General features: G+C 42.3%; 1 protein-coding gene across 2 annotated transcripts in view; it reads right to left on the bottom strand.

Moving 5' to 3' along the window:
• Positions 1–13,993, bottom strand: part of LOC141153543 (venom factor-like) — a 309,206-nt gene that overhangs the window by 110,393 nt on the left and 184,820 nt on the right. For both annotated transcript variants that reach the window (XM_073638454.1, XM_073638462.1), the window contains exons 32-34: positions 10,960–11,041; positions 4,623–4,662; positions 3,325–3,412 (exon numbers count right to left, since the gene is read on the bottom strand). In XM_073638454.1, coding sequence (XP_073494555.1) covers positions 3,325–3,412; positions 4,623–4,662; positions 10,960–11,041 — 210 coding nt within the window. The remainder of the gene's footprint in view (positions 1–3,324; positions 3,413–4,622; positions 4,663–10,959; positions 11,042–13,993) is intronic.

Here is a 13,993-nt window from a genome sequence, read left to right as displayed (position 1 = left end):
GCACAGAGCCACAAGATGGGGACCTGGATGGGGCACAGAGCCACAAGATGGGGACCAGAGCCACAAGATGGGGACCTGGATGGGGAACATTGCCACAGGATGGGGACCTGGATGGGGCACATAGCCCCAAGATGGGGACCTGGATGAGGCACATTAGTACAAGATGGGCGCCAGGATGGGGAACGTTGCTACAGGATGGGGACCTGGATGGGGCACATAGCCACAGGATGGGGACCTGGATGGGGCACATTAGTAAAAGATGGGGACTTGGATGGGGAACATTACTACAAGATGTTTTCCATTATTACTATATGATGCTAATTGTAAAACAATATTACTGTATGTGGCCAATTGGGGGAAATAAAATTGTAAAAAAAATAAAAAATAAAATAAAGCATGAAAAAATATTGGGCACTAAAAATGCTGTTTTATATGTAAACTAAAGTAAACACAAAAAAGTGCACGTTTATTATCGCCACATCCATAACGACCCAAGCCATAAAAAAATAAACACGGCAAAAATGTTCAAAAGGTGTATACAAAAAAATTGGTATCACTAAAAATGTCACATTGAACAAAGAATGCGGCCCCCCAAATTCAAATTTTTTCCATGTGCGGCCCATATACCCAGCCGAGTTTGAGACCCCTGACCTAGAATAAAGTTTTGAGTTGAAAACTGTTTGATTTCAGTTTGTAATAACCTGCTAATGCTTATAATTTCAAAAATGACCAATTTTTGGTTCTTTATTAAAATGAAAAGGTTGAAAACTCTGCTGTGCATAATAATTTGGAACATGCATTTTGAGTGCAGTTTGAGTGTTTTATTTTTTTAAAAATATACTGTTATCATAGGCAGTTTGTACAAAAACCTTTCAATTGTACTCTAATAGTTATTTGACTGGAAAATTACAATGACTGCAATTCATATAGGTAATTTGGGAAAATCTGAGAAAATATTATTTGCATAATAATTTGGAACACAGTGTAAGTATCTTAACTAGGACACTGGCCTTTGGCTGCTCCCAGGCGCAACAGAATTAGATTATACACATTCATTGTGTTGCCTAAAGGTGTTTGTAGATATCTGTCTATGTCCTCTCTTCTCATTTTATTGTATACACTTCTTGCATTTTTTCATTGCATGTACCTATTAATTGCCTTGCTTTACTGTGGTGCCATCTTTCTTTGGTCATTCACTTGTCATTACCCTTGTTTTTATCTCTTTACCCTTTGGTTCCTTGGTGTATTTTTCAATGCTACATTCAGGTCTAGCCCCAGATTTTCAACGATTTTCAGATCAGGGCACTGTGAGGACCATTGTAAAACCTTCAGTTTGCGCCTTTTGAGATAGTCTATTGTGGATTTTGACGTGTGGTTAGGATCATTATCCATTTGTAGAAGCCATCCTCTTATCAACATTAGCTTTTTTACAGATGGCGTTATGTTTGCATCAATAATTTGTTGAAATTTCATTGAATCCATTCTTCCCTCTACCAGTGAAATGTTCCCTGTGTCATTGGCTGTAACACAACCCCAAAGAATGATTGACCCACCTCCATGCTTAATGGTTGGTGAGATGCTCTTTTCCTGAAATTCTATGCCCTTTTTTCTCCACTCATACCTTTGATCAATGTGGCCAAAGAGTTCTATTTAAACCTCATTGGTCCGCAGAACTTGTTTCCAAAATGCATCAGGCTTGTTTAGATGTTCTTTTGCATACTTCTGATGCTGAATTTTATGGTGAGGATGCAAGAAAGGTTTTCTTCTCACAACTCTGCCATGAAGGACATCTCATTGAAATTTTGCTTGGTCTTCCAGACCTTATCTTGACCTCCACTGTTACTGTTAACTGCCATTTCTTAATTATCTACATTTCAAACTGAGGAAAGGGCAGCTTGAAACTGCTCTGCTATCTTCTTATAGCCTTCTCTTGCTTTGTGGGCCTCCACCATTTTCATTTTCAGAGTGCTAGGCAGATGCTTAGAAGAACCCATGGCTGCCGTCTTTTGGCACAAGGTTAGAGGAGGCTGGGTTTTTATAAAGCTGGGAAATTTGCATCACTTGTCCTTTCCTAACGATGATAGTGAACAAGCCATAACCCTAACAAGCTAAATAAGGTCTGAAACCTTGGTCAAAATTATCTGACCACACAAATCTCCAAGGGTGCCCAAACTTTTGTATCGGCCCATTTTCCTTTTTGTAATTTTTTAAATATAAAAAATGACTATATATATATATATATTTTTTTTGCCTAAATACAAGGAAAATGAGTCATCTTTAACTTTAGCCCATTTAGAGATCATTTCATCTTCAACTTGCTTAACTGTTCACAATAACAGTAATTTTGACCAGGGGTGCCCAAACACATACATGCCACTGTATATGGCAAATCACACCTCTAGGATTTGCATCTATCTTGAAAATGGAAGTTGTATGATATCACATACCGTACATATACCACAAATCCGTGAGATGGAAATACTTAATTCAAAATAATATGTTAAAGGAGTTGTCCACTACTTTTTACGATTCCCCCAACGTATTAACCCTTTGATTATAAGACTTTTTGTAATTACCTTGCTGTGTCTTTATTGCCTGTGCCTGTGCATCGTGCTCACAGGCATCATGTGATCCCTGGCTGCAGCCGGCTCTGACATCCCCTGATGTCACGGCAAATTCCGGCTGCAGCCGGGCATGACATCAGTGCTGCGCGCTTTCCCTCTCCTCATTCATTGGGAAAGCGTGCGGTGGATTCTGGGTGTGACGCGCAGGGTAACCCCGCCCACAGTCCAGCATCCACCGCGGGGACCGTGTCACTGATGTCACGCCTCACTTGACGTGACATCAGCGGGGGATCACGTGATGCATGTGAGCAGCCAAGGATAGCACCACTCACAAGCAATAAAGACCCAGCAAGGTAATTACAAAACGTCTTATAATCACAGGGTTAATACATTGGGGGACTCTCAAAAAGTAGTGGACAACTTCTTTAAGGTTTTAAGTTTAAAAAAAATAACTCATCCTGCACATTGTGACAAAGGTGACATTAGTGCTGAATATAAGGCAGTGGTTGCCGGGTGGTGCCATTCTGAATTATCTTCTGCACTTGCCAAAACCCTTTAGAATCTCTTAGCATGCATCTTATCTATTGAAATCTCTCTTGACAGAACAGTTACCTATAGAGACTGTTGTCTTTTCTACTGCACCTTATACTTACACTTGTCCCGGACTGAAAGACTGGAACAAACGTTTGTCTTATGAAACACAAATATCAGGCAAATTAACATTTTGGAAATCAAAATTGAACTGCTGTAAACATTCTACCATTTTTAGATCTTCAGTGCTAGGTGTGAAGCCTGAGAGCATGGTGATTTCAATCAGGGTCATGGTAGCAGGTAAATCACTATGGTACCTGTGTTAAGAAAAAAAGTTATTGGTCTAAACTGATTACAAAACTGAAAAAAAACATGTAGTAATTAAATCTGGTAATTAATATATCAGATCAGTATCATGAATTATTTCTTGTGTTTATATCCACTAGGGAGTTTCATATTAAAAGAAACCGGTCAGGCGATTTATGCCCAAATAGTGGGCAGAATGAATCGCAGCCAGGTATATTATTCTCAGCTCCAGCATTTCAGAGAAAATGTTCTTTGACTATCCAGCCGGGGACCATAGCCGGAAACCAGACTAATCTGGTACTGTCCTTGGCTGCCGCTGCAGGTGATTGACCAGTCACTCCTTCTTGTGTACATAGGAAGACACATGGCAATCACTTGAAGTGGCGGTGGAAAGAGCTGGCCTGGGGCAGAGCTGTGCTAGTCTTCTCTATGGCTATTGTCATCAGCTGGATCTTCAAAGAATATTTTCACCGAAATGCTGGAGTATTTCAGAAAAAAATATACCTGGCTGCAATCGTCCAGGCAGGCTGCGAATCATGCGTCAAAAATAGTCTGACTGGTTCCCATAAAAGACTCATGTCAATAGTATATTGCAACAAAATTATGACTTTGACAAAAATATTCCCGTATTTTTGATGCCTTCCTCTATTTTCATATCATTCCCTAATACAGATCACATTTCACACGAGGCAGAATACAAAATGAAATCTCCCCCGATATCTTTAGCTATATGGGGACATGTAGAGGAATAAGGAAGGCAGAGTTGGGAGAAGAAGGCTCCGAGATCTTCCAGGAGGGATTTGATAGGTGATAATGATGTTAGAGGCTGACTTCCTGTCCCCACAGGAGAGCATGTACTGGACCGGTCGGCTACGGTCACACTATCAGTATTTGATCAGTATTTGTAAGCCAAAACCTGGAGTGAGTGAAAACTGCAGAAGTGATGACTTGTTTCTATTATACTTTTCCTCTTGTTCCACTCATGATTTGGCTTACAAATACTGATGTAAAATACTGACCAAATACTCATAGTGTGACCGTAGCCGTAGTCTCATGCCGCAGCTGCCCATTATGAGTTCAAAATGCATGAATGAAACTGACCTGGGATGGAAAAATTACACAGCTAGAATATTACTGGTGAGTTCTCTTTAAAATTTGGCCAGAGTACTACTTTAATTGTTGGTACCATAATAATTAGGATTTGCAAAATATAAACAATACCTTGTTTTCAGGAGGAGATTGTATGTATCAGCTTTTGTTTCTGTTGTGGGAAAGCATTAGATAAGTGTGATAATTAAACACAGAAACATAGAAGAGAGAAAAAAAAGTATAAAAAGCATGTTAAGTTTGTACAGTTATATGTATGTATATATATGTATGTATATATATATATATATATATATATATATATATATATATATATATACACAGTGCCTACAAGTAGTATTCAACCCCCTGCAGATTTAGCTGGTTTGATAAGATGCAAATAAGTTAGAGCCTTCAAACTGCAAATGAGAGTAGGCTTTATGAACAGAAGCATAAATCTTACAAACCAAAAAGTTATGTTGCTCAGTTGAATTTTATTAAATTTTAAACATAAAAGTGTGGGTCAATTATTATACAACCCCTATGTTTAATATTTTGTGGAATAACCCTTGTTTGCAATTACAGCTAATAATCGTCTTTTATAAGACCTGATCAGGCCGGCACAGGTCTGTGGAGTTATCTTGGCCCACTCCTCCATGCAGATCTTCTCCAAGTTATCTAGGTTCTTTGGGTGTCTCATGTGGACTTTATTCTTGAGCTCCTTCCACAAGTTTTCAATTGGGTTAAGGTCAGGAGACTGACTAGGCCACTCCAACACCTTGACTTTTTCCCTCTTGAACCAGGCCTTGGTTTTCTTGGCTGTGTGCTTTGGGTCGTTGTCTTGTTGGAAGATGAAATTAAGACCCATCTTAAGATCCTTGATGGAGGAGCGGAGGTTCTTGGCCAAAATCTCCAGGTAGGCCATGCTATCCATCTTCCCATGGATGCGGACCAGATGGCCAGGCCCCTTGGCTGAGAAACAGCCCCACAGCATGATGCTGCCACCACCATGCTTGACTGTAGGGATGGTATTCTTGGGGTCGTATGCAGTGCCATCCAGTCTCCAAACGTCACGTGTGTGGTTGGCACCAAAGATCTCGATCTTGGTCTCATCAGACCATAGAACCTTGAACCAGTCTGTCTCAGAGTCCTCCAAGTGATCATGAGCAAACTGTAGACGAGCCTTGACATGACTCTTTGAAAGTAAAGGTACCATACAGGCTCGTCTGGAACGGAGACCATTGCGGTGGAGTACGTTACTTATGGTATTGACTGAAACCAATGTCCCCACTGCCATGAGATCTTCCCGGAGCTCCTTCCTTGTTGTCCTTGGGTTAGCCTTGACTCTTCGGACAAGCCTGGCCTCGGCACGGGAGGACACTTTCAAAGGCTGTCCAGGCCGTGGAAGGCTAACAGTAGTTCCATAAGCCTTCCACTTACGGATGATGCTCCCAACAGTGGAGACAGGTAGGCCCAACTCCTTGGAAAGGGTTTTGTACCCCTTGCCAGCCCTGTGACCCTCCACGATCTTGTCTCTGATGGCCTTGGAATGCTCCTTTGTCTTTCCCATGTTGACCATGCCTGAGTGCTGTTCACAAGTTTGGGGAGGGTCTTAAATAGTCAGAAAAGGCTGGCAAAAGAGATCTTTAATCCACACATGTGAAGCTCATTATTCTTGGTGCCTGAACTACTTCTTAATACTTTAGGGGGACCAAACAGAATTCTTGTGGTTTGAGGGGTTGAATAATAAATGACACTCTGAATTAACTTTTAACGTTTTTTTAAAAAAAAAAAAAAAAAATTTGCTGCAGTGCATTTCCCACTTCCATGCTGATCTACAGTACAAATGTCACAATGCCAAGTTAATTCCGCATGTGTCAACCAGCTAAATCTGCAGGGGGTTGAATACTACTTGTAGGCACTGTAACCTATGTAGCAATGTCCAAAGCCAGGGTCCAGTCATCTTCTGCGGCCAGGGTCACTTCTTTCGGACTCAATATTTCACTTTCATATAGGTACACCTTAGCCAGTTCCACTCTCTGGGATAAGTGGACTTCTCTCTGCCCCATATTCATGACTCTGATGGGTACTTGCCCTTCTTGGACCACTGCCAGTGTATGAGCCACCAGGACATTCTGGCCTATCTCGCCTAGGCCCACCGGTTCAATAGCCACCTCCATACCTTCAAGGTTGTGGAAACTTCCCACAGGCATTGGGAGGATAGTCTACCGACCAGGAATGAGGGTAAGGGACGCCCTTCCTGGCACTCGGATAATTCCCACAGACTGGTGTATCAGGATGCTCTTCTGTGTCCCACAGATGCAGATTAGCCATTGAAATGCTTTCTGAGAGGCTTATGCAGTAGCCAGGCCCCTGTTTAGTGAATATGATCTGGTCCAACTCCCGAAGAATATTCATGCCCATTATCACTGGTACATCGTCTTTGAATGGTTCGAGGACCAACAGGATGCCTTTTCTTCCCACATTTGTCCACATAGCCGCACGTTCATCCACACAACTCCTATGACTGGGATCGGTTGCTGATTAGCCGCTGTTACCCAAATCAACGTCTCCCACTTTGGCTTGGCCATCGCTTGAAAGTAACGGTTGAAGTATGACTCAGGCATAGTCGTTACCTGTGACCCGGTATCCACCAAACATTCCACTGGGATTCCTTTGAACTCACCTCGCAGGATGGGACAGCGTGCAATCAGATGTTCAGAGTTGTGCTGGGTGGCTTGTCCTTCTACCTCCCCTGCAGTACACTCCAGTACTGCAGGGGCTGGAAGTTTAATGGCGGCTCTGGGTATCTCTGCAAATAGCTACGACACTTCTAGCAAAGTGTCTTTCACTTCCACATCGCCAGCACTGTGTGACCTGACGATCTTCTCTTCATCTGCACGTGGGAGGCGCCCTTGAGATCCGGCCGGCTGGTCGCGGTGAAGGACAGTGGGGTCTCCATTAGAGTGACTCAGGCCGGAGGGCCAATGGCGGGAGATATTGAGGAATGTGGTAAAACGGCCCACCCCCAGACGTTGTAGGGGGAAGGGCCATAAGGGTTCAATGGACCAATGTAAGGAGGCCCAGGTTCAGAAGCCCGAGGGAAGGTCCGATAAGGATCTGGGAGGGCCGGGTAGGTAGTCTCAGCGGCAGAGCCAGTCCCCATCCTCTTTTCCAGTTGAGTCAATTTTTCTTGCATAACATTCAGGGAACTCTGCAGGTCTTGTAGTAGCCTGAATAGAGCCTCTTCATTCCTTCTGCCCCCGATGGTTGTGACGGCTTGGGTCTGCACCACTCCAGAAGCACAGCTTTCTTCTTTGCTTCAGGCCACCGCTTCTGGTAATATTTGTCGAAAGCTTAAGGTAGCATCCACTCTTACTCGCTCATGCAGAATCTGTCTCAGGGAAATACTGTAGAGTCCCAGAATAAATTGTTCTCGTAATATCTGGTCCACAGATCTCATGCCGCCTACTCCGCCTGCCTCTTTCTTTTGTATCTCTGCAAGTACTTCCTGTAGCGCTGTGGCATATTGGGAGACTCCCTCCCCTTCTCGCTGCAACCGGTAGAAGATTTTTGCCCAAAGATGCCCAGCACTAGCTGTTTTACCATATGTCTCCTCCAGAAATTTCACCATCTCTTTTAAAGTGTTACGTGTGGCTTCCGGTTGCAAAAAGACATTTCTGTGTGCCTCACCCTCCATGGCTGCCACAGTGATTTCAACTGGTAATTCTGGGCTGACATTATAAATCTTGGCAGCACTCTGCAATCTGGTGACCCAGTCCATCAGTGCCATATTCTGGCCATCGAATTTGGGCAGGACACTAAATAACGTGCTCATAGGGAGGGCCCTTGCAGGGGCCTGCGGTACTCACATTAGCCACATTGCTCTCGGCCGCCTCCAGCTCTGTAACCATACCCTGCTCACAGCACCACTTGTAGCGGTGTCCAAACAACACCGCAAGGCAGGATTCAAGTACAGCACAGCAGACGAGGAAGCAGAAACAAAACACCGTCTTTATTAAGTAAAAAGAGGTTATATGCCGGAAGATAGAAATAACAGTTTTTATAACAATGATGTTAATAACATGAATATAAGGAGAAATAGCTGAAGCATATGCCAGCTATGGCAATGACAGTACAATACAAACAATATAAATCAGGTTTACAAACTACTATCGGTTAATTCACTATCTGGCTTTTCCGCTAATCGGGCCACGCTGCTACAGCTCCCCTAACTAAAGAGAAAACGGAGCTACACCCTCAGTACACAGCAATTTACCAGTGTTTCACTCACAATTGTGCAGTTCAGGAATATATAGGCAGCTGCTGCTTGGTTCTGTAGCTGAGTCGGATGAGTTATGCTTGAGTTATTTCGCCTGTATATTTGGTCTCTTTCTCTCTTCCAGTCAGGCAAGTCTTATTCTCCTCTCAATGACAAGGGATATCTGACACACTGTGTTACCTATTACCTCAGGTCACCAATCTTCAGGGAAGCTGTTCCGGAGGAGCGATGCAGCTCTTTACTTTTAGACACAGTCCTGACAACCAATCTTGCAACAGTCCAGTCTTTATCTTTTTTCCAGAGAACATCAGGTCCTCTTATTATCTCTCCTTATCAGGACACAGGCAAACGTCCTGTCTGTTACCTCAGACACACACAAGACCTCTCTCACTTCCTGGTTCTTCTCCCTTCAACAGCACACACCAAAACAATAGGGGGGAGGCGACTAGTCCAAGAGCAATAATCAGAGGGGAGCATGATCTCTTAAAGTCACTGTGTCATCCCATGTCCAGTAAGGGCTGACCCCCTACACTTATATAAAAAGTTCATTGCTGAATTTAAACTTTTGCTTAGCGAACTGTTGACAGGCTTGTTGTTGTGCCTAATTCTCCTAACTAAATTTTATAATGCAGCAGGACAGTAATCAGATTACTCTACAATGATTGGTGAAAAAACAACACTTCCAAAAATGCCATCAAGCTAACTCTCTTCAAAAGGGACTTTTAAAGTTAGTGGCCCTCATCCTACACAAACGCCTTACTGCAGCCATATGTAGGGGAGATGGCCCTGGTCCTATACACTGACTACAAGATTTTTTGAGCCATGGAGACAGGTGATGCAGCAACTTCAAAAGAGAGAGCCATAAGCATGTGTGTCCAACTCGCCACCACTTCTCAGCTAGATAGCATCACTGAACCTGCTGAATAAGGGAGGTCACCAAACTAGTGGAGACCCATGGTGCATGACCCATGTTACCTTGTAAAAGACACTAAGCAACTAGAAAACAGATGATTCCAGCTCTGATGTATGTGCATTAGTGAACATGGCATACTCCTGTACATTGAGCCTGTATGGCAATAAACAGAGGCCATACAGCTCCATAGTACAAAACCGAATAGACTTTGTACACTACAGTAAAGCTCCATCGTGCTTGGAGACATTTCCCCTTCAGTCAGGATCCAATGGAACATGCCACAATTTTCTTTCTGTTAAATTCCATTTAAAAAAATCCTGTATCTCTCTGTATGAATTTACAGGAATATGAAGGTCCAGGAGGCTCATAATCCTCTACAGAAACACTAAGGGTATGTTCACACAGTGCTTTTTTGCAGCGTTGTTTTCCACATGAAAAACAGTGTTGACAAAAAAATTAAAATACTGCGTACATTACATTAATTTTTTATATGTTTTTTATGCATTCAATTGAATATTTATTATTTATTTTGCTTTGCTTATATAGCATCATTAATTCCACAGCGTTTTATAGACATCATCATTTCTGTCCCCATTTGGGTTCATAATCTTATTCCCTATCAGTATGTCTTTGGAGTGTGGGAAGAAACCGGAGGAAACCCACACAAACACGGGGAGAACATACAAACTCCTTGCAGAGGTAGTCCTTGGTGGGATTTGAACCCAATGCTGCAAGGCTGCAGTGCTAACCACTGAGCCATCGTGCTGCCCTGGTTTAAAAACAAGAAAAAAAACCCTGAAGAAATAAAAATTCTTAAAGAAATAACAAGTTGCAGAAAAACAAAAAACATTCCAGTATTTTAAAGCAATATGTTACGGATAACATACAGAAGCGTTTACCAAGTTACAAGTTGGTATACGTAAAAAATGAAAGCAAAAAAAAAGCAAAAGACTTATATAATTAGTTACATGTCTCAGCAATACTACGCTATGGAAAACCGGTAATGTCAGCCTACAGTAGTGTCACAATAGTCTGACAATTTTTATTTTCAGAACATTAGTAATGAACAACCCTACACACAAGCGCCATATTTATGCATTGTGTTGGGGAACATAATACAGACTACTCTGGTCTTCTACATCTATAGTAGGGTATAGTGTATAGCAGCGTGGCTGTTGGTAAATGTGCCTGGTGTGCCACTGTAGATAGTAACCCAAGCTAACATGAATGGTATTTCAGTACCGACTTCATGGGGAAGGTATTACCCCAGAGCTTACCATGTGATGTCACCTTTGCCTCCAATGAAAATCCATTGCATTGGTGTTCAGCATTCAGTAAGGCTTGGTAAACTGTCATTACCTAAAAATCAAACACAAATAATAGTTTCCTAACATAAAAATTGACCCATCGGTTTTGTTAAATGATCTCCTTGCATACTCAATAATGGACGCAACATGCAAAGTCACTTTGTGATGGGAATTAGCTGATGTCCATTCTCTTATAGAATGTAACAGCAAACACCTTCAGAAGATACAGTGATAAAGGGGAATTAGCCATCAAATTAAGCTTTATTTTATGGCCCTACATATCAAGTGAATATGAGCTTTTCTGCAGTATATGGCAGTGGCTACTAAGTAGAATCATTTATAAGAGTCATTGCTTTATTTTTTTTTATTGCATGTTGTTTTTGTCCTATTACCCCTCATAAAAATAATTGTGTTACAACTATGTATTAGTAAAAAAAATGTAAAATTCCATTTTCACAACACAATGCAAGAAATGTCTAAGAAACACCTGTGGGGTCAAAATATTAAACTCTTAGGTTATGTGCCCACGATGCAGAAATGCTCCGGATTTTTCCTGAGCGTTTCTGCATCTCCCTGGCAGAAAAAACGCATGCGGATTGTACATGCGGATTGTACATGCGTTTTCCTGCCAGGGACATGCGGATGTGAAGCGTTCTTCACATGCATTTCCACATGCGGGTTGTTAAGCGCTTTCCAAGCGATTTTAGCATCACTTGGAAAGTGCTTGTCAACTTGGTCACACTATATAAATCCATGCAAACTGCATGGATTTATATAGTGTGACCTGAGAGAATGTCAAAAAATAAAAAATAAATCTATACTTACCTTCCGATGGCCCGCGCAGTCTTGCTTCGCTCCGTCCTGGCTTGCCGGCAGCTCGCGATACACTGAAGAACCTGCCGGCACATGACTATGACGTCAGCACAGGTCCTTCAGTCCACCGTGAGTTGCCGGCAAGTGAAGACAAAGAGACCGGGGGCTGTCAGAAGGTAAATATAACATTTATTTTTTATTTTATTCTTTTTTTCACAGGTACTATGGTACCCGGGTCCGGAGGAGAGTCTCCTCTCCTCCACACCCGGGTACCATCCGCACACTGGAACGCATGGATTCCGCATGCACAGATGCAGTGATGCGGAATCCATGCGTTCCAATGAAAGTCAATGGCGGCGAAAACGCAGCACTTCCGCAAAATAATTGGTAGTGCTGCGTTTTTTTCCACAATGATAACCCGCAGCGGAAATTTCCGCAGCATGTGCACAGCACATGCGGATTATCATTGGGGAACATGGCAGGCCTTCTACCATGCATTTTTTAAGCATTTCTGCAGCGTTTTTGCCGCTGCGGAAAAGCTTAAAAAACGCACCGTGGGCACACAGCCTTAGAAGTATTCTTTAATGGGTGTATTTCCAAAATGGTGTCCTTCTATGGTTGTTTCTTATGTGTGGCACCCCAAGGCCAATATAAACATTAAAATCCTTTGCTATATTTTTGTATACTTTGACTTGTTTTTGCAAGACATTGATCTTTTCTTTGAACTTTATGGACTATATGCTTCACAACCCCAAAATGTTAGTAAACTGGAATCCATTGAGTTGGCTAGAAAGCTATACCAGAAGACATGCTTCCTTTGAGCTCCCATTATTATCTAGCAATTTACTGTACCTTACAAACTCGCTGTAATTCTTACTTTAGCACCATAGTACATACAGTGGGGAAAATAAGTAGCGTATGCAGGTTTATGAGTAGAAAGAAATGGCAGCATAGGAGGTAGAGTGGTTTTAGAATGCTACATTTTCTATGGTTGCTGGATGTTCATAAGGTTGGGGGTTTGGTTAGGTTGGGGGAGGGAACAGGGTTGGAAAGGGTCAGTACAAGATAGTTGACTTGCATTTATAAAGTCCAGATGGAATCTGAAGGGAATGTGAGTTCCTAGTAAATGTAGATCTATATTTGACACAGTCTGAGACATACACCCCCCTCATACTGTGTACTTAAGCAAGCCCATGACCCCCGATGGGGTACTTTTGATTGAAAAACCATGGATGAGTCACCATGCTACAGTATGTATTTGGGTAATAAAGGGTGTAAATTGTGTAATATGTTTTACTGTTCTATCCCATTTGAATGGCATTATACTGACAAAGGAGGACAATACGTCTGTATTCTAGGGCAGATAGCTAAAGTTTCATGTTGGCCAATAGCCTAATATGTGCCACCTCCCTTTGATAGGGCAAATCTTCAAAGGGTTCTGAAGTTTGCCTCTCAAGCTCCTCCGGCAACCTGAATAATATTAGAGGACTGTAACACCTTAACAACCAACCATATGCTTTTTTATGGCAGATAATAAGGGGCCTTAATCCTCAGCACGGCCTTTCTATGGCACTGAGAAAATAAGGAAATAGTGCTCCCCAATCTGCAAAAATGTAGCAGGAGTCCAAAGTGAATACTTCTGCCTCATTATAATGAATGGTTCTGTCAGGGGTTTCGTCTCAATCTTATTTTAGGGGATCGTGACAGAAACTCTGATGTAAGAGCTCAAGATAAATGTAGAGCACAGGATACATGTGAACCTAGCCTTAAAAGTGATAGAAAAAATGTTATGTACCCCAAAATGCTATATATAAAAACTTCTACTCATCCTGCAAAAACAGGTTCTTATTCAGGTCCTTTATCTGTCATAAGCCCCTTCCTGGTATAATATCTCCCATCCAGGGCCCCTTCCTGGGATAATGTCTCCCATCCAGGGCCCCTTCCTGGGATAATGTCTCCCATCCAGGGCCCCTTCCTGGGATAAGGTGTCTAATTCTGGGCCCCTTCCAGCAATAATCCATGTTTTCCATTGCAACACATTTTTCTCTCATTTTTTCTCAGATCTTCTCTAACACATTTTTTTAAAAAAAGAGAAGATTCTTATTACCATCCTCCACTTCCACGATGCGTGGTATCCTCTTCTATAGCCAGCCCAGGAACTGGCAGCTGACTTCAGCTTGCCTGCCATGGC

This window comes from Phyllobates terribilis, unplaced genomic scaffold (assembly GCF_046119375.1).
Source record: "Phyllobates terribilis strain yellow unplaced genomic scaffold, ASM4611937v1 Scaffold_1__5_contigs__length_1240528914, whole genome shotgun sequence".
NCBI lineage: Eukaryota > Metazoa > Chordata > Amphibia > Anura > Dendrobatidae > Phyllobates > Phyllobates terribilis.
Note: the sequence above shows the minus strand (reverse complement) of the source record. Positions and strands in the feature narration are given on the sequence as shown.